An 18955-nucleotide genomic window follows, 5' to 3' on the forward strand; every position below is an offset into this window, starting at 1 on the left:
TCAGTACCGTTTATCCTAGTTTTTATTGAAGAGCAAGAAGGTGTCGACTCCTCGATGCAACAGCGGTTACCAACACTGGTCCGTCTCCCACCTCCCTGAGAGGCCGCACGCCCCCTGGCGCCACCTCCCGATCGATAAGTCGTACCGCGCCCTCGCCGCCGGGTCCGACAGCGCCTCGTACGCGCGGCGGATCTCCACGAAGTCGTCCCCTCCCCGGCCCGCAGTCACGTCCGGGTGGAATCGCTTCGCCATGGACCGGTACGCCGCCTTGATCTCCCCCGCCGTCGCCGTCTCTCGGACCCTCAGCACCTCGTACAGGCTCCTCGCCCTCCTCTCAGCTGTCTCCGGCGTCCCTTCCGCCGCCGCCAAAGCCACTACCGACCTAGGCCGGACGGAGATGCAGACAGGAGGAGGGAGTACAGCGAAGTTTAGGCCTCCAGACATTGCCATATTTGCGGCTCTTCTTCCTTGGCGACGAGGCGATGGGGGTAGAGTCGGCGTGGGGCTTCAATAGGAGCAAATGAGCCTCGCTCCTCTCTCTCTCTCTCTCTCTCTCTCTCTTTCTCGGGGTCAAATTATAAGAGTGAGTTTACATTACAGGTGGAAGAAAAAGGCATAAAGCGATTCAAATAATCGTGCACAGGAATTACTAGTAATTATATCAGATTGAAGTAAGATGTGCCATTTGGAGTGGGCAAGACGGCCTCCTCCTCGACGGAATTATTCCATTCTATATTTCGTGACGTGACTCCATAATAAAGAAATGGAGTAGATTTTTCCTGATGCGAATTAAGTTCACCATCTGAAGGCGGTGCGAAGGATTAGACAAATCCATATGAGCCGGTCAAATGACGACGATCGGGTCCGAGTCAGGTCAATTTGGTAACGACTTCAGGTCTGGTCAGGGTCAGGTTAATTTGGCCTCGCTGCCCGTGCGTCGCTCTCCTCGGGGTTTAGGGGAGGGTTTCGCAGCCCTCGACCAAATAAGTCGAGCCAAGAACGAGACGGCGGCGATGCAGCGTTCCGCCGCTCCGCTCCTCAGCCGCTTCCTCCTCCGATCCCGGCGGTTCTCCTCGTCGACTGACGGCAGTATCGGTGCCAGCGTCAGCGGCAGCGTCTCGCTAAAGAATGCCGCCGCTGCCGTGCTCTTCGATCATCTTCCAGTTTCTATTCCCGATACCGATCCCGTCGTCTACCGTTTCCAAGAATTCTCGGAATCCCTGAACCCCTCGTTGCCTTCGGCTGATTCGACTCTGTCCGTCACTGTCAGAAATATTTGATCTCTTGTGAGAATGCCCTTTTTAGCGTAGATGAAACGTGTTGGATGATTGGGGAATATATTTGCAGGTCTCGATGGAGGCATCAGTATTGTCGGAGGCACCGTGATGAAATCTCGGGAAAGGCGGATTCAAGGTAGATTCCTTTTTTTTTGTGTTGCAGAATTTAGTCAACACTTCGTCCTTTTGATTTCTTGGTCGACAAGTTATAGTAATCGCCAATCTCCTCATACTTCTCTTGTTATGGATGAACAAACAAAGAGCTGACACTGATTGTTCTTGGCTTATGAAACTGTTGTTCGACATGTTAATATCTTTAATTGCCGCACATTAAATACTTAAGAGACTCTAGCAAACTTGTTGTACCGGTTTCCTAGGAGAAAAATGAGGGGGTAGAATACACCTGGAGTATTATCTGATATTTGTCTTTTTGACTAGTATTATCTTTTGATTTTTTTCTGTTTTTTGTGCTGATTGTTGATCATGATCCATTTTTAACATCTGGCATCACATAGCCTTGTGTGATGTATGGCTATGTTTTCTTCTTTTTTTTTCTTTTTTCATGCTTAATTGTCCAAAGAAAAATCTTTCTGTGTGTAAATTTGCAATAAAGAGACCCCAATGGGTTTTGTTGAATAATGTTGATCTTCAACATGTGAGCTCATAGAAAGCTTATATTACCACTGCTTAAAGAGTGTTTCTCTCCTAGAAAAGAGGTGGATAAGTACCTTTATATCATGATTTCAAAGTAGTCTGTCTTATATGGAAATACAGTTTCTAATAATCCTTTTTTTTTCTCTCTGTTGTCTGTTTTTGTATCTTTGGCAGGAATTACCTGTTTGGAGATATATATTTGAAAACATGGTCGAATAATGAATTTCGATTAATGTCCATGAGAAAATTGAACTCCACTTCCATCTCCCACTTCATTTCAACTTGTGCGTGCCGGTTTATGTCAACAACAAAAGGAAGGAGTATGCGGAGCAAGGTGGAGAAGAGAATGCGGAGAGAAACAGGGAAAACTCTAAGGGAGATCAGACGTGCAAAAAAAATTAGAAAGAAATTAATGACAGAAGAGGAGCGGATAATATACAACTTACGTAGAGTAAGCATTATGGAAACTTTTTTTTTTGTTTTTGCTTTCCTTCTCCACTAACTAGTGGTCTTTATTTTGGTTTATTTTTTCTAAAATATTATTGTGTTGTATATGGCTATGTCAATCTCCTACTTGGTAAGTATTGATTATACTTTTGATGGGTTTTATTCTAAATTGGAATGTACTTTTATTGTACTAAGCGATTTAAAAACATGTTGTTTACATTTGAATGCTCCACTTATTTTGTTGAGAGACCCATGTAGATATTATAACTGCCTCTTCTGTGGGTGGTGCTTTCGTTTACATGATCAGTGTATTATGCTTAACGTTATGTTTGTGGCCAGTTGACTGACAATATCTGTAAGTTTTTGTCTAGGCCAAGAAAAAGGTGGCTTTGCTTCTACAGAAACTCAAGAAATATGAATTGCCAGAGCTACCAACCCCTCGCCATGATCCTGAGGTTCTTACACCAGAACAGCTCCAGGCTTATAAGAAGATTGGCTTTAGAAATAGGAACTATGTACCTGTTGGAGTTCGTGGAGTATTTGGAGGTGTGGTTCAAAACATGCATCTCCACTGGAAGTTCCATGAGACCGTACAAGTTTGCTGTGACAACTTTCCCAAGGAAAAAATTAAAGAAATGGCAACCATGCTTGCAACATTAAGTGGTGGCATCGTGGTTAATATACACAATGTCAAAACTATTATCATGTTTCGTGGAAGGAATTACCGACAACCAAAGAATCTGATACCAGTCAACACCCTGACCAAAAGGAAGGTTCGTTTTATTTCCAACACATTAGTTATATATGCTGCAATTGCTCCTATTTTGATAATACATCATTTTTCTCCTTTTTAGAGATCACTGGTCGATGGAAATGTGTGGATTTGAAGCAGTTATATTTTAATTCAAAAATTGTATGGATTATCTGATATGTTGCAGTAACCAATTAAGAACTCATCTCTCATGCTTGAAGTGGAAAGGGCATAATGGAGATAACATGCAAGAACAGATTTAACAAAAAACCACTGTCTTGGTTGTGTTTGCATCTGTAGATACTTGCGATTTTTTTTTGCCACCCACCATTCTCTTTATTGCATGATGTTCCACTGCCTCTCGTAACTCTCTTTGCTTATATTAGTTTGTATTTATCAGAATCCTTCCTAAGTATTGCAGTTGTGTTGGTCGCTGGATGTAGTTGATCCATCTTTTATGCTTATGGACTACTACTCAATTGTATCTCTGCTTTTGTTCCTCTGCATGTATTTTGATTACTCACTAGATCAGTCACGATAACAAAGTCTCTTATTGAGTGTCTTAAAGGCTTAACATCGATTAGGATAAAGTGTGGATTGGCAATGCAGCTTGATTTTCTTCAAGTGATTTAATATGTACAATTTACAATGAACTTTACTGTAGTATCTACCTTTGACATCAATATTTGCCTATTCTTGTCCTGGTTATTTTATGTCAGGCCTTATTCAAAGCGAGATTTGAGCAAGCTCTCGAATCTCAAAAGTTGAACATAAAGAAAATTGAGCAGCAGCTTCGCCGAAAGGGTGTCAATCCGGAGGATCCAATCTCTATGGCTAGCATTCAGAGAGTTGCTGCTACCTTTTTCAGGGCTATCGATGAGAAACAAGGAACTCCATATGTATTTCGTGGGAACAGGCCATCCCCATCTGAGATTGATGATCCTCAAGATGAGCCTGCCGATGTACCTTCTGAAGACAGTGACCAGGAGGAGCTTGACCGCTTTATTCAAGAAATAGAGGATGCAGCAGACAAGGAGTGGGCAGAGGAGGAAGCAGCAGAGAAAGAGGAATCATCCAGAATAAGGTACTGGAGTCAAGATGGCATGGGTATGCCAAGCAGGGCATCGGACTGGAGTAGCAGAAGTTCAGAAGAGAATAGGGGCCACGGAAGAGGTTCAAGTGGTGCTTCTGGTGGACTAAGGACTACAGAGACACGAAAGTGGAATAGTGATCCTGAGATATCTGGGGATTCAGAAGGCGACGAGTGGGAATATGATGATGAAGTGGATGATGCTGTAGCTGATATTCAAAGTGATGAGAATAGTGAAGATGAGACTCTTGAAAGACTACCAAACCGAAGACAGAGGAACAACAGAGTTGGGCAGGAGGAAGCTTTCAGAACAAGAGGCAATGAACGAAACAAATGGATAGAAAATGAAGATACCAGGCCATCAAATGATATGCATGAAGATTCGGAGGATGGGATTTGGGAATCAGAAGATGAGGATACACATGATTTGTTGGAAACAAAAGGCACTGCTTACGATTATCTCAGCAGCAGCAGCAACGATGACTCCGACAGTAATAGTGGAAATGGCAGGAGGATGGGCGAACTTAAGAAGAAAGAGATTGATGAAAGTTGGGACAGTGATTAATGAATATTGTTTGAACTGAACAGAATTAGACAAAAAGGAAAACAGAAACCAAAAACATGGCAGATAGACTAGAAGCTGAGCTCGGTCCTGATTTTTTTATCGGATAAATTGGGGAGGTCTTTTCCAGGATTTTGAGGTAACGCAAATCCTAATTGAACTTAATGCCTCTTGGTCAGTTACATTATAATACATTAGCGGATGGGGTTGGAACTTTCCCTGGCATGTGGATCCACGGAACTCGCAATATTTGTTATTCCTGCTTCTGATGAGGTTATGTATGGGGTGAACTGAAATGTATTGCAATTTAAAGACTGGATCAACACTTGATTTAGTTTGGATCATTTTAAACTCAAGCTGTAGTATAAAAAAAATGGTATCTTATCCTGTATTATTTCCTTTTTTTTCAATGGATGATGGATAAAATCCGGCTAGGGAGCAGGATGACATGTTTTTTTTCCTTTATATTATCAGCAGGAGTTGGTTGTCTTGTGATGATTGTGAAAAACGAAGGGAAACATTAAGCTATATATGTCATGGTCGGAAAACATGTTCACGATGATATCCAATAAGTCTCCCATTTGTTCATGATATCCAATAAGGATCCCATTTGATATTGACAATGACTTGTGATGCATATTGGCATTCAAATGAGTCCCTTTTGAATTATTATTTTTCGGAGCCTGGCCCATCTGGTTTTCGATTGGCTTATGGTGTGCGATGCAAGTGATATCTGTTATTCTGATGCCACTGTGACAAACTAATTATGGTAGGCCATCTTATTATCTTATTCGGTTGGTTCATTTTATATATCTATTCTGTGGACCTTTTTATGCATTTTGAAATTAGAATTGAGGTTTGCAAAACTTTGAAATCTTAATCAAGATTGCGATTGATTACGATAAACAAATATAATTTTTAAATTCAATATATATATATATATATATTGTTACTGTTATAAAAAATTAAGAATATTTTAGATATGTATATATGTATATGTATATGTATATATTAATGGAGAGACATGTTAGGCATTGATATATGTATGCTGTATCAAAAACTTGTAATGGTAAATATGGTTTAGAAGAATAGAAATATAGATAGCTTGCTTACGTGTACATTTAAATTTTAAGGGATAAATACCAAAAAAAAAATACTAATTTGGAGGAGGTTATGTATGCAATGTTTTCAGAATGGCCTCACAGATTTGGTCGCTCCAAAGTTGTATTGTCTTCCTTCAACTTCGGCATATACTCGTCCACGAGCAGTCTTATGTTTGATCGTGGCCAGCTCTGTATCCCCGCCTCGTTCGGCGGAGGAACGCCCTTTTCTTCCTCTCTGCCACGCTCTCCCTTTCTCTCTCTCTCTCTCTCTCTCCCCTTTGCTTCCCTTCTCCCGTTGGTCGCCGTGGAGGAGGAGGAGGGAAGGGATGGACTCGAGTCGAGACGTTTGGTTGCTCGCTGCCGTTCTCATGTATTTGGCGGGATTAGCGGCCGGTTCTACCTTCATCTCAGGTGGGGGGTCCCAATCAAGTTGGGAAAATGTTTAGTTTGATTTGAGTTCTCCTCCTTTTCCTCCTGAGCTTATAGTTCTCGATATGGATTTGGATAGATACCGTGTTCGAGTTGCATGGATCTGCCGGGCGGAGTTTGCTGCAGGCGAAAACGAGTAGGATTTCTTCCGCTATTCATTTGGATTGTGAAAAATGATTTGGATTTCTTAAAGCAAGCTTATTCTTTTTCACGACAATGCATTAACATTAACATCCAACACGGCGGAACAATATTTATCATCGACCAACGTGTTTGACTGCAAGTGATTGCGAAATGTCATGTTTTGCTTTTGACTCGAAACTCTGTTAGGTTGTCCTATCGACTTGGAGGGAATGAACTACACAATCATCACCGGCAAGTGCAAGGGTCCTCAGTACCCTGCCAACCTCTGCTGTGCAGCTTTCAAGGAATTGGCATGCCCTTTCGCTGATCAGTTGAATGACGAGACCAATGACTGTGCTTCCACCATGTTCAGCTACATCAACCTCTATGGAAAGTACCCACCTGGGCTCTTTGCCAGCGAATGCCGTGAAGGCAAGGAAGGGTTGGCTTGTCCTGCGACTCCCCCGGAGTCGGAGGATGGCAATGCAAGTGCAGATTTCACGAGTCAAACCCTCGCCTCCCTCCTCACACTCCTTATCTGTGCAATGGTTCTGGTGTTTCTGCTGCATACTTGAGAAACCGGGAAGAAGTCATGTTTCTTGACGTTGCAGCGTTGCACTCGTTGTTGTTTCGGTGCTATCATCTCCTTTTTGCATCTCATATCAATTCACTGACTGGCCATGGTTGGTTTTTTAAAGTACAAATTACTCGATGGAAATTACTATATTTTTTTTTTATTAAATGTGTAGGATATCAAAACCTAAAAATATATTGCAAAGTCAAAAATGATATTTTATATTTTAAATTCTTCAAATATCTGAAATCATATCCAATTTGAAACCAAAATAGTTGGATTCAGAAAAGTTCTTATTCCCAAACCACAACCACTTACTTTTTTTTTTTTTTTTTTTTTTTTAAATTTACCTAAAATATCCCTTTAATTCATCATTTATTAAAATTCATCTTTTGGAGGGCATTTGGATATTAATTTTTATTTTATTTTATTGGTTGATTCAATTTCAAATTATTAGAATGAGACAGCATATTACGAAAGCAATCCTTACAAACCTACCTAATCATGTTAAGAAAATGAATGCTTCCTACAGTACCTAATTGAAATTATTATGCTCCATACACACCTCAAAAGATTACGAGAAAGGAATCACAGATATGATGGGCACAAGAAATAGCAGATGTTCTTCCCGTGCTGCCTCGAGAGAAGCAATTGACTCGATAATGGGATCAGCATCCATCTCTGATTGATTGTTCTCACTGCTATCGACGTTCTCCCGCTCCGATCGATCGGAAGCTAACACAGTAAGATTTCTAGCAACATGATACTGTAGAACAGTAGAAGGAGTGCTGCTTGCTTTTTTGCGACTCATCAGCACATTGTAACTAAACCAATTTCAGCATTTCTCTTGAACAAGTAAACAGTTGCTTCTTCAACATACTATTATTATAGGATAAACTAATACAGTGGGTTTAGTGGACAATTTACATCAGCCCATTGTGATCTCTGTGACACATTCAACTCTATACTCTTCTTTCTTTTTTTTCTCTTTTTCTTCCTATGGTTGAGGAACTTCTTTTGTACACATTCTTTACAAGTTTATATAGGACTTCTTTTTATTAATTTAAGAAATTATGTTTGTTTTATTGGATTATTGATCTATTAGTTTTGTTGAGATTGAATAATCAATTTTAAATAAATTTTTTATTCACCTTTTTAATATGAAATTAAATCGGAACATCCTCACTCACTTAAGGATGACATGGTGTATATAAGGCCTAGCTCAACTGTAACTCCAAGTGTCCTCTGGCAACAAATCCATGAATAGTTCTTTTATACTTGATCCTATATTAGGTCAGTTCTGATACCAACTCATTAATTTTATCACCAACACAAGATGCCTAAAGTCAAATTAATAATAATATTCTCATCAAATCAATCAAATATTTCTTCAATCCAAAGTAAAAAACTAAACTGGAGTATTACAAATTCAATGCACCTTCATCATGAAAACACAAAAGTGTCGATATATATATATATATATATATATATATATATATATATATATATACTTTTAACTATCGTTAGTGCCAATTTTTTTTCATTTCAGTCATGTTTCTGCAAAGTGTCGGCAAGACACAACTTGTTGCTTCGATATAGGCCGAATGCTATTGTTTTAGCCTCTGGTCCAAGCTAGCCAACATGTCTTTCCATGATCAAATCGGAGGCAGGCAGCTATAGGGTGAAGTCAGGAAATGATCAATTTGGGCCTTGTAATCCACCTCACTACAACAATTCATGAACTTTGACATGGTTGATCTTTTTTACATCCTTTTGTCTGAGTAGATTCGATTTGGCCCATTCTCTTGGTTATTCTTGCCAACAACAACGAGTAAAATGCAGATGATCGATCTCCTTGTTTAGAATAAAACTTTCAATCTTTTTCTGTAATGAAATACATCAAATCGAGTCATTTTCTTGTGTGAAATTGATAGCTACACTAATTAAAAATAGATACAATCCCAGTTTTGATTTAATCGTGATAGCAAGCAAATCTGCATTAAGAAAGATGGTTGTTTGTATAACGAATGGAAAGAAACATGGTGATGCTATATCTACTTTGTAATGCAAAGTTTTCACAGGCCATGAACTGGCAGAGTGGATGTGAGGAAAGTCTGCATTGCAGACACAGGATAGGATAATGATATGAGTTCCAATGTACAGCAGAGAACCAATCGAGTTATTATTAGCTTTTGTTTTTGTTGTGGTGCTTGCATCGGCATACAAGTGCACGCAGTGTCCCTCTCGGGAGGAACTCAGTCACTGGTCACATGGATGCTTGAGGTGAGGTAGATAGATACGTCGGATGCTTGCCAATATGGTACCAAAAGCTGCTCGCTCGAAGAGGAACTACAAAAAGCAGCAGCGTTCGATGATTTAAATGCCCCTTGCAGACCTTTTGAACTCTTCTGCAGAATAAATATCCTGGTCCTGAAACAGTTCACCACTTTCTTGTCCCCTTGAAAATATTTCTTCGGCGATTGAACTTGACATCACAGGTTATGATGCTGTTTACCAGGACCAGAACCGGAATGGTCGAGTCTTTTGTCATGTTCCATAGCGAGCGTTGTGTCATTTCGGCTGTTTTGAGTTTTCCAAGACCTTTTAGTTGTGATGGACATGGCTCCGATCGCTCAAGGTCCTTCAGCAATTAGTGTCAGACGTAGAAACCCAGTGCAGGAAGAAGATTCCGAAACATCTGGTACTTTTGGCGTTTGGTTCAAGTGTGGGTAGTACTAACAGAGATATCAATTAGAGGACACCTTCTCCCTGATAGTTATGTCGTGAGAGAAAGAAGATATCAATTAGAGGACAGCTTCTCCCTGATAGTTATGTCGTGAGAGAAAAGAACAGGAGGTCATCATGCTCACCACTGAGAGCTCCTTCCTTCTGTCAGCCAAACTTGATCACATCTTAACAGGAATACAAGACATAATAAATTGATTCAATCCTTCAACTTAGTTAAGGAATATAGGGACTAAACAACGATGTAGGTTTGAGTCCATAAGATTTGGTTGGTAGCAAAGCTGGGTCTGTGCAAAATGGGTTTATACTAGTGATACCTCACAAACAACATAAGCCATTGGACTATGATATGGTACTGGAAACTTTTTATTAGGGAAACAGTTGGATAAATAACTCTTCCTCTACAGATAACTCATAGCTGTCAAGGCTTTAAGCCCCTGCTTTGGCCAGCGGCCTGTTCTAAACTGGAAAGATGCATGTAACAGAGCATATATTTGGGCTGATCACATGTGAAAGCATGATTAGACCTTTCATGGCTCGAAAGGGGCTTGCTTGTTGGCCGGCCGTTAATAAAGATGAAAGGTGTTTCGTTATAAAGTTGATGGGGAGCATAATTTGCTGGATTTGGTGGGACATGGTCTTAGTTGACTCGAAGAAGAAGAAGAAGAAGAAGAAGGAGCAGTCATCCCATCTTGTCTAACACCAGGTAAATTTGAGCTTCTTACTTCTCTGCAAGTATGTGCAGTCTGTACACAACTTTCCAGGCTTCATATATCCAAAGAATAATTTGAGAGAAAGATGGTGGAAATTTAGAGTAGCTGTGTGTCACTCAATTCCAGGTTTCAAATATGTGATCAAAACTTCAATTTGTGTATCACTAGTGCAACTAATTGCCAATAAGATTGGTCTATGGTATGCTAAAGGTAGAATCTGCTACTAACTTGTTTCATTGGCTCCTGATTTGCTGAAAACAAGTGGGGAAGGCTTAGCTTAGAGAGAAGACCATATCCTACTGGAACATGAAAGAGGGGATGTGAAAGAAACTTGGGATGAATTCATAGAGATTTAAATGGGTATCTTGGGATCCTCCATCTGAGAAACTAAAATTGAGATTTTTTTTTTCTTCTTCTGAAAAAAGAGTGACCATTGTCAATAGAAACAATAATATTACTTGTCATAGTCCAGACAGGATGGCATCATCTCAATAATATTCGAATTCATTAGCTCCTCCTCCTCATCCATAGAAACTGAATGATCAGTTGATCATTACATTGAGCAGGAGATATTCATTCATGTTGGAGGATGAAATTTGTGGATAAAAAGAAGATAAAAATATTATTGTCCTACTGAAATGATTTTATTGTCAATATTCAAATTTCATCAATGAAGAATAGAAAAGATTATTGCACAGCAAACAGCTACAAGGTGCAACTCTCCAAAGCATGTCTTTTGATTCTAATATATCCTTGCAGTCCCATTTAATATATAGATCTTTTTAGCCGCCGACAAACTTTTATAGTTATTATTTTAGTTGAGCCAGTGGTCTGAGACCTAATGCTTTCATGGCCTGAGCAGAAGTGGGCTGGGTTATACATCATCAACTCTCTTTCTTTCTTCTATAGGTACTAATACTATTTATTCGAATTAAAATGTCAGGGAATCCACCAGCATGGCTTACTTTGGCTTCATCATGGCATTGAAGAGCCAAATGGCCTTTGCATCACTCGGTCAACGCGTGAGTCAGCATCCAAAATAGTTGGCCTTGGCCTGCCTTCAGACTGCCATGTCTGCAAAATGGTCAGAGTTACACAGAGAGAAAGAGAGAGGGAGAGAGCTTCTGTGTGAATTTGAATGCCAGGCCCCCTTCCCTACCTTGATGTTGCAGTTGGACTAGTCTTTGCTCCAAACACCAGAGCAAAAGCTCACTGCCATATGAGTACAATGCTCAGCATCCTCCCAGCAATATTATTGCTTGTCTTCTTCTGACCCTCTGAATCCCCCATAACCTACAGGATCTGAGCTTTGGTTCCCCTCCCGATCCCGATGCCCTTTCAACCATTTCTTTAGTTATTGTGAGAACCTTGTTCTTCGAGGAGAGTAAAATAGATAATCCCCAACGCATAAACCAAAGGCAAAGACGACTGTGTGTGTGTCATCACAATTCATTCAAACCCCCCAGTCCGTAGTCCCTGCATCCTCGCCCTCAAACTTATGTGATGCAAACACTACAGCAATGACTGACTCCTGTTTCTCTGTTACTTTTGCTTTCCCCCTTGAATGGCATTGGATTTTACGAAAATGTATGCTTCTTTTTGAGCCTCGGCATCGCGATCCTCCGATGAGTCGCTCGTGATCTCGTTCACCTTGGAAGATGTGCGGTCTTTGTGTCTTCGAAGCTGCACCTTTTTATGCCCTTCATTTATGTTGAGGACCTTGATTCGCCTTTCCTTTCAGTTGCAAATCCTTATTACTTCTCAGCGGCCATTGGACTGGGAACTGTACACTTATCCTTTATGTTTGGCCTCCACCTTCAGATCTATGCATGTGTTATAATGAATGGAGGTGCGGACAGATGTAATCTAGTCACAGGTTTATGTCTCCTCCCTAGATATTGTTCTTCTAGGGTACTTGATCTCGTCTTCTCATCAGGAGTATCAAAGTTCTGTGTACCTGACTGAGATCGACATCCCTCTGTAAGTCGTTCCTACTTAGTTTCTTACCCTTTTTTGGTTCTTCATCAAATTCTCTAGACCATGAGAACCCATGTAAGATAATGTTCGAAATGGAGAAGAAGGACTAGACGCAGCATTTGTTGATTCCTATTCTATTTTTGTGTTTTCAATCTGAATTCTCCTTTTGCCGGATTTAAGACTCGATATCTAGTTCTGTGGCCACCGATGGATGAACAGATTCCATCTGAAGCTCCTCGAGGCCTTCCGATCCCTGATGTTTTCCCAGATCCCACGGAACCAAATACGAAGATGTTAACCATCAAAATAGCAGGGCCTTCATCTGAGAATGGCGAGACATCTATCCCCATCTCTCCTTCCATATCAATCTCTCCACACCTGAATTCACCTTCTCCACCATCCTCTGCATTTGTTTCAGCATTACAGTCACCTTATATATCTCCAAGAGCCTTAGAACTACCATGTGAGAACAACAACACTACACCATCAGCTACAATCCCATCACCGGTTTCGTACTCCTGTTCACATTCTGACGACATCCCAAGCACTTCCTACACTCCTCCATCAGAAAGATACGGCTCTCTGGCTGACCAGATCGACCAAAAGCCCAAGTTCTCCGATGCAGCAGCACCTCGTATCTCATTCTCCTTTCCGGTCCCTCGGATCTCATTCACCAAATGCTCGGACTCTCCTTCGGCCAATGCCAAGCTCCGAAGCTGTGATGTGTACATCGGATTCCATGGCCAAAACAACAATCTCATTCGCTTCTGTAAATGGCTCAAGTCTGAGCTTGAGCTCCAAGGAATAGCCTCATTTGTTGCTGATCGAGAAAAGTATTCGGATACTCAGAGACATGAGATCGCCGATCGAGTCATATGCTCTGCGACCTTTGGTGTCATTGCAGTGACACCATCTAGTTTTCTTAATCCTCTGAGTGTCGAGGAGGTCAGGTTCTTTGCTCAGAAGAGAAATCTCATTCCGCTTCTGTTCGATACCGAGCTCTCAGAGATCGCAAGTCTTCTTGATGGGAGGTTGGAGGGTAAGGAATGTAGGGAAGCATTTGAAGGATTGACCAAGTGCAATGAGTTCAAGCTCGAAACAAACCATAGCAACTGGAGAAGCTGCATATCGAAGGCGGTCGCGATCCTAAAATCGAAACTTGCAAGGAAGAGTAGCACAGACAAGGAAAACGATGGCTTTGAAGAATTACCCTTTCCTCGAAACAGACATTTTGTCGGTAGAGAGAAGGAGATGACGGAGATCGAGGCTACTTTCTTCGGATGTTGTGAAGTTCATGAGATGGAGCATCCAAAGCAGCCGCTGGTGAATGGTGGCTCGAGTGATGGATTCGCCGATGAGGAGAGTGATACAGTTAGAACAAGCGGGAAGTACATTAGTCTGGAAATGAGGAAGTGCAAAGAGCCTACTTTGGAAGCTTGGATAGAACCAGCGATTGAGCTTACAAGCAAAGGAAGAAGCCTTCAGAAGCAACGGTCGAAGCACAAGAAATCACGTAGCGGAGGCAACAAAGGTTATGGCAATGCCAACGTGTTCTGTGTCAATGGGGCTTCAGGCATCGGGAAGACAGAGCTCGCCTTGGAGTTTGCCTACAGGTACGCTCAGAGATACAAGATGGTGCTGTGGATTGGTGGTGAAGCAAGGTACTTCAGACAGAACATTCTGAATCTGTCAATGAACTTGGGATTGGATGTCAGTTCAGAGGGAGAGAAGGAAAGAGGGAGGATAAGGAGCTTCGACGAACAGGAGTTTGATGCATTCCAAAGGGTGAAGAGGGAGCTCTTCCGAGATATCCCTTACTTGCTGGTGATCGACAATCTTGAGACAGAGAAGGAATGGTGGGAAGGAAAAGATCTGCATGATCTGATTCCAAGGAACACCGGAGCCACCCATGTGATCATCACGACGAGACTTCCCAAGGTAATGAGCTTCGAGCCAATGCAACTTCCACTGCTTTCCTTGGCAGATTCTCTCCTCCTCCTTAGAGGCAGAAGGAAGGACTACTCGGCCGAGGAGATTGAAGTACTAAAAAAATTCGACGAGAGGTTGGCAAGGTTGAGCTTTGGGTTGTCGGTAATCGGCTCCCTTCTTTCTGAGCTGGCAATTTCACCATCCGAATTGCTTGAAGCAATCGACAGGATCTCCCTCAGCGATAGTACTGTTCCCTTGGTTGGTAGCGAGGATGGTTTCTGCAGGAACAATGCATTCCTAATCAAAGTATTGGTGTTCTGCTTTGCGGTACTGGATCGAGCTAAAGGAAGAAGCCTTGCGTCAAGGATGGTGCTCACTGGTGCATGGTTCGCTACTGCCCCCGTTTCTTCAGCATTACTAGCAGCTGCTTCTAATAATTTACACACAAGAGGAAGCTTTCATCAATGGGGGAAAGGTCTCACTGCTGCTTTCCTCCTCTGTGGCTCCAAATGTTATTTACCACCCCAAGCTCAAAAAATCGAAGTGGAATCTGCTCTCCTGCTGGTTAAACTTGGCCTGGCAAAAGGAACTGCAAGACAGCCTGGATGCTGGATCCAATTCCACCCGATCACCCAAACGTTTGCCAGGAGGAGAGGCGGGCTGCCGCCAGCCATGGCCACGGTGCATGGCATGATGAAGGTCGGTAACGCCACGGCGAACTTTGACCACCTATGGGCTTCGGCGTTTCTTATCTTCGGATTTAAATCAGAACCCCCTCTGGTTCAGCTCAAGGCAGTTGACATGGTCTTCTTCATAAAAAAGACGGCACTTCCTCTAGCAATCCGGTCCTTCATGACCTTCTCAAGGTGCAGTTCAGCTCTGGAGCTCCTGAAGGTGTGCACCAACGTGCTCGAGGAGGTGGAGAAATCATTTGTATCTCAGATACAGGATTGGAACCAAGGATCTTTGTGCTGGAAAAAGAGGCTGCACTCCGATCAGAAGGTGGATGAATATGTTTGGCAGGATGTGACGCTCCTCAAAGCGACATTGCTGGAGACTCGGGCGAAGTTGCTGCTGAGGGGAGGGCATTTTGACAATGGCGAAGAGCTATGTAGAACTTGTATCAGTATCAGGACGGTGATGCTAGGCCATAACCACGCTCAGACTTTGGCTGCTCAGGAAACATTAGCCAAGTTGGTCAGATATAGAAGCAAGATATGAAGGATGTAACATACGTATCTTCTCATTGCTTTGGCTTGCTTCTTCCTCTGCATCTCAATTATGATGTGTGAGATCTTCCAACCTCCATTCTCAGTTTTGTTCATGTGCTATTTCTAGCATATCATATTGAGTGAAAATAATAGTTTTGATCTATGACTAACAACAAAAAAAAACCTTGATCAGTTTCTGCATCGAGCAGCCATGTCTTTCGTCTTTGATTGTATGTAAATGTAGTTGGTTTTGATGTGTGCTGAAAGGGGAAGAGACTCTTGGCCCGATGAACGAGATATGAAGAATTGAGAGAACGGAAAAGCACATTTCTATTTATTCACGATGAAAAATAAGATTTCTTTAACTGAACAAAGAGATTGCCTGCCTTATAGTAATCTCATCTATCATGCAAATGCAGTTGATCAATCGTATGAACATGAGAGACATGAAGTTGATATCTGACAATTTGATCTCACACGAAGTGAAAGTCGATGGTAATGTGTTTCATGCGTGAGTGGAACACTGCATTGACACATAAGTAGGTAGCTCCAACATTGTTACAATATATTGTAGGAGTATGGGTAGAACTGACTTTGAGTTCCTTGAGGAGATTTATGACCCAATTGAGTTCAGCAGCAGCGATAGCAATAGCACGATATTCAACTTCAGTTGTAGACCGGCCCACTATCTTTTGTTTCTTAGAACTCCAACTGATTGTATTAGACCCAAGAAAGATCACATTCCCTAACGTAGAGGTTCTATCATCAAAGTTTTTCGCCCAATCAGCATCAACAAAGGTATAAAGATGAAGTTGAGTTGTTTTACGAAGAAAGAGACTATGATTAAGGATGAACAAAAGGAACCCTCGTATAATTCGACAGATCTGCTTACTATCAATTGTTCGATAAAATAATAAAAATAATAATATTTGACTTAAGTACTTTAATCTGGCCAAATTATTGTTACACTGCCACCCTTTTGCCTCCATGGCAATCAAAGAATGATGTGACAAATGGTTGTTGGAATATCCATCCAAGGGATCTTCTGCAAGAAAACTGCAAGGATTGACCAAAAGTCACTGAAGAGAACAATGAAACCATATGATTCCAAGATCATGCCAATTACAGGCCATCCGACCAGGACCAGAAAGAAGCCAGCTCCAAATGAGATTGTCCCCTTGTAGTTCTTAGGTTTGGCAAAGATTTGTAGTGTCGATTTTAGCCCAATGGGACCTAAAAGAAAGAGAATATTGCCCATTGCTAGAAGTGCCTTATCAAAGAAAAAAATGATTCCAAGGAATGAGAAAATTATCCCAAACCCAGTCAATCCCAGCCCAATCTTTTTTTGGTCATTCATCTCAAAAGAAACCATCCCGCCAAGTTATAGCCTATGGGGAAAAACCTACTTAGGATCCCGGTTAGAGAGGCAGGGAGGAAATGGCCAGTAACTTCTTCATCATTAAGGGAATAACCTATCAAGATCAAATTATCGATAATAATCTTCATATTGTACAGATAATCAATAACAGTATTTCCCTCTTGTTTTGTTTTCATAAGTCCGGATAGGAGACTAAGCATGCGAGTTCATGAACGATTTGCCAGGGTGGTTTACAACTTGCACTAGCCTTTGACAACAGTATCACACGAAGATATGAGTAGGGCGAGGGATCCAGCGACTGAAGCTTGAATTGCTTGAAGAATGAGATAATCCTGGCGTAACCATAGTTTGTGGTCCGGATTTGATACTGGATTGGATGCTCCTGGGATGTTGATCATCGCTGGTGGACAAGGAAGAGAGCTATCGACATAGCCTCGAAGGTCATAGTCAAATAGAAGATTAGAAAATTGAGCACGCCAGGATGCGTAGTTGCCACCTTTGGATAATTTGAAGGGATGAGGATTACTGCATTTATGGAGATAAGATTTGTACGTGGGAAAGTACTCTGATTCCCTATTGGAACAGTAAGTGGAGCAACAGAAGTAGATGATAAAGATATATGAAAGATATGAACTACTATGTGGGAGCAAGTAGAAGTATGTAGCAATGACAAGGATCAAAAGAAAAATAAAAAGAAAGAAGTGTTGGTACTTCTGTAGTAAGAAGGCAAGAAGAATCAACAAGTTATGTGCAATAAAGAGGAAGAAAAATAAAAAGTAAGAAGTGTTGGTACTTTTCTACGGTAAGGAGGGAGGAAGATTTGGTGCGGTAGCCATGGTCGAGACCGGAAGCAGGGACGCTGCCGTCGAACGACCAACTGTGGGCGGTGAGTGGGGGGGTCAGATCCGCTTAGGATTTGGAAAGGGGGGACTGCAGCATATGAGGAGAAATTTAGTAGCGGTGTGATGTCGAACAGCAAGAATTTTTCTCAGCGTCGACTTGATAGAGGTGTTGCAATAGCAGCAATTGCTCCTCACAATTTCTGCTTAAGGAGAACGAAAGACAGACTTAAGGAGAACGAAAGGAACGCCTATGCCCTTGCAGCAACAACAATCACAATAGCAGCAGCGATCTGCTCTTGCTCTACTCACGACTCTCGCTCGTAAACCATTCTTTGTATCGATCATCCAAGATTGGTATCTTTGCCAGGAGCACCATCTTGCGGGGGCATGATAGAAGATAAGATTTTCCCAACTATATGAATAAATCTCTCTATTATCAGAGGAAATCTCTCTGTTATCATGCCCCCGCAAGATCGAGCTCCTGTCAAGGATACCGATCTTGGACCGATGCAACAAAAATAATTTACGGGCTAGAGGTTTCGTGAGTGAGTCTGCTAGTTGATCAGTCATATGAACACGAGAGACACGAAGATAATATCTGACAACTTGATTTCGCACGAAATGAAAGTCGATGACAATGTATTTCATGCGTGAGTGGAACACTAAATTGACACATAAGTAGGTAGTTCCAATATTGTTATAATATATTGTAGGAGTATGGGTAGAGCTGACTTTGAGTTCTTTAAGGAGATCCTTAATCTAATTAAGTACAGAATTGTTTGTGGATTAGTGATCAAGACCCTGTGAGAAGATTTATGTTGCTTTGAATTAGATCGAAAAAAACTGAGGCAATATTGCTGGGTGGAAGGAAAATTGATAGCTCTGGTACCATGAAGAATTGAGAGAATAAAGAAAAGCACAGAAAAACATATTTTAATTAGTATCATATAAAATCTATTTATATACGATGAAAGATAAGATTTCTTTAACCAGAGATTGCCTCGTACAGTCGAGGAAGAGGAAATCTCTATATTATCAAAGGAAATCTCACTGTTATCAATATATGCCTTGCCTTGGCTAACCTGAAAATTCCATTTTGTCTCGACAGTCTGTGAATCGAAATATTGTCCCCTGCATGAACAGCAGAAAG

The 18955-nt window shown here is 41.5% G+C and overlaps 4 protein-coding genes and 1 pseudogene across 4 annotated transcripts; 3 read left to right on the forward strand and 2 right to left on the reverse strand.

Annotated features, from left to right (window-relative positions):
* Positions 1–66: 66 nt before the first annotated feature.
* Positions 67–450, reverse strand: LOC135622012 (chaperone protein dnaJ 11, chloroplastic-like). Its single transcript, XM_065123640.1, has one exon. It carries the CDS (start codon positions 448–450, stop codon positions 67–69), a length of 384 nt encoding a protein of 127 aa, XP_064979712.1.
* Positions 451–704: 254 nt separating this feature from the next.
* LOC103998442 (CRM-domain containing factor CFM9, mitochondrial) lies at positions 705–5374 on the forward strand. Its single transcript, XM_009419920.3, has 5 exons — positions 705–1255; positions 1348–1413; positions 2106–2382; positions 2750–3151; positions 3849–5374. The coding sequence occupies exons 1-5, from the start codon at positions 849–851 to the stop codon at positions 4782–4784; spliced, it is 2088 nt and encodes a 695-aa protein (XP_009418195.3). The 5' UTR covers positions 705–848; the 3' UTR covers positions 4785–5374.
* A 781-nt stretch (positions 5375–6155) lies between these two features.
* On the forward strand, positions 6156–7039 carry LOC103998457 (GPI-anchored protein LLG1-like). The gene is made up of 3 exons (XM_009419939.3): positions 6156–6295; positions 6393–6449; positions 6644–7039. The coding sequence occupies exons 1-3, from the start codon at positions 6211–6213 to the stop codon at positions 7009–7011; spliced, it is 510 nt and encodes a 169-aa protein (XP_009418214.2). The 5' UTR covers positions 6156–6210; the 3' UTR covers positions 7012–7039.
* A 5311-nt stretch (positions 7040–12350) lies between these two features.
* Positions 12351–15595, forward strand: LOC135623949 (uncharacterized). Its single transcript, XM_065127422.1, has one exon. The coding sequence runs from the start codon at positions 12653–12655 to the stop codon at positions 15593–15595; it is 2943 nt and encodes a 980-aa protein (XP_064983494.1). The 5' UTR covers positions 12351–12652.
* A 938-nt stretch (positions 15596–16533) lies between these two features.
* On the reverse strand, positions 16534–17024 carry LOC135621976 (vesicle transport protein GOT1-like; annotated as a pseudogene).
* Positions 17025–18955: the final 1931 nt, after the last annotated feature.

This window comes from Musa acuminata, chromosome BXJ2-9, assembly GCF_036884655.1.
Source record: "Musa acuminata AAA Group cultivar baxijiao chromosome BXJ2-9, Cavendish_Baxijiao_AAA, whole genome shotgun sequence".
Classification (NCBI taxonomy): Eukaryota; Viridiplantae; Streptophyta; class Magnoliopsida; order Zingiberales; family Musaceae; genus Musa; species Musa acuminata.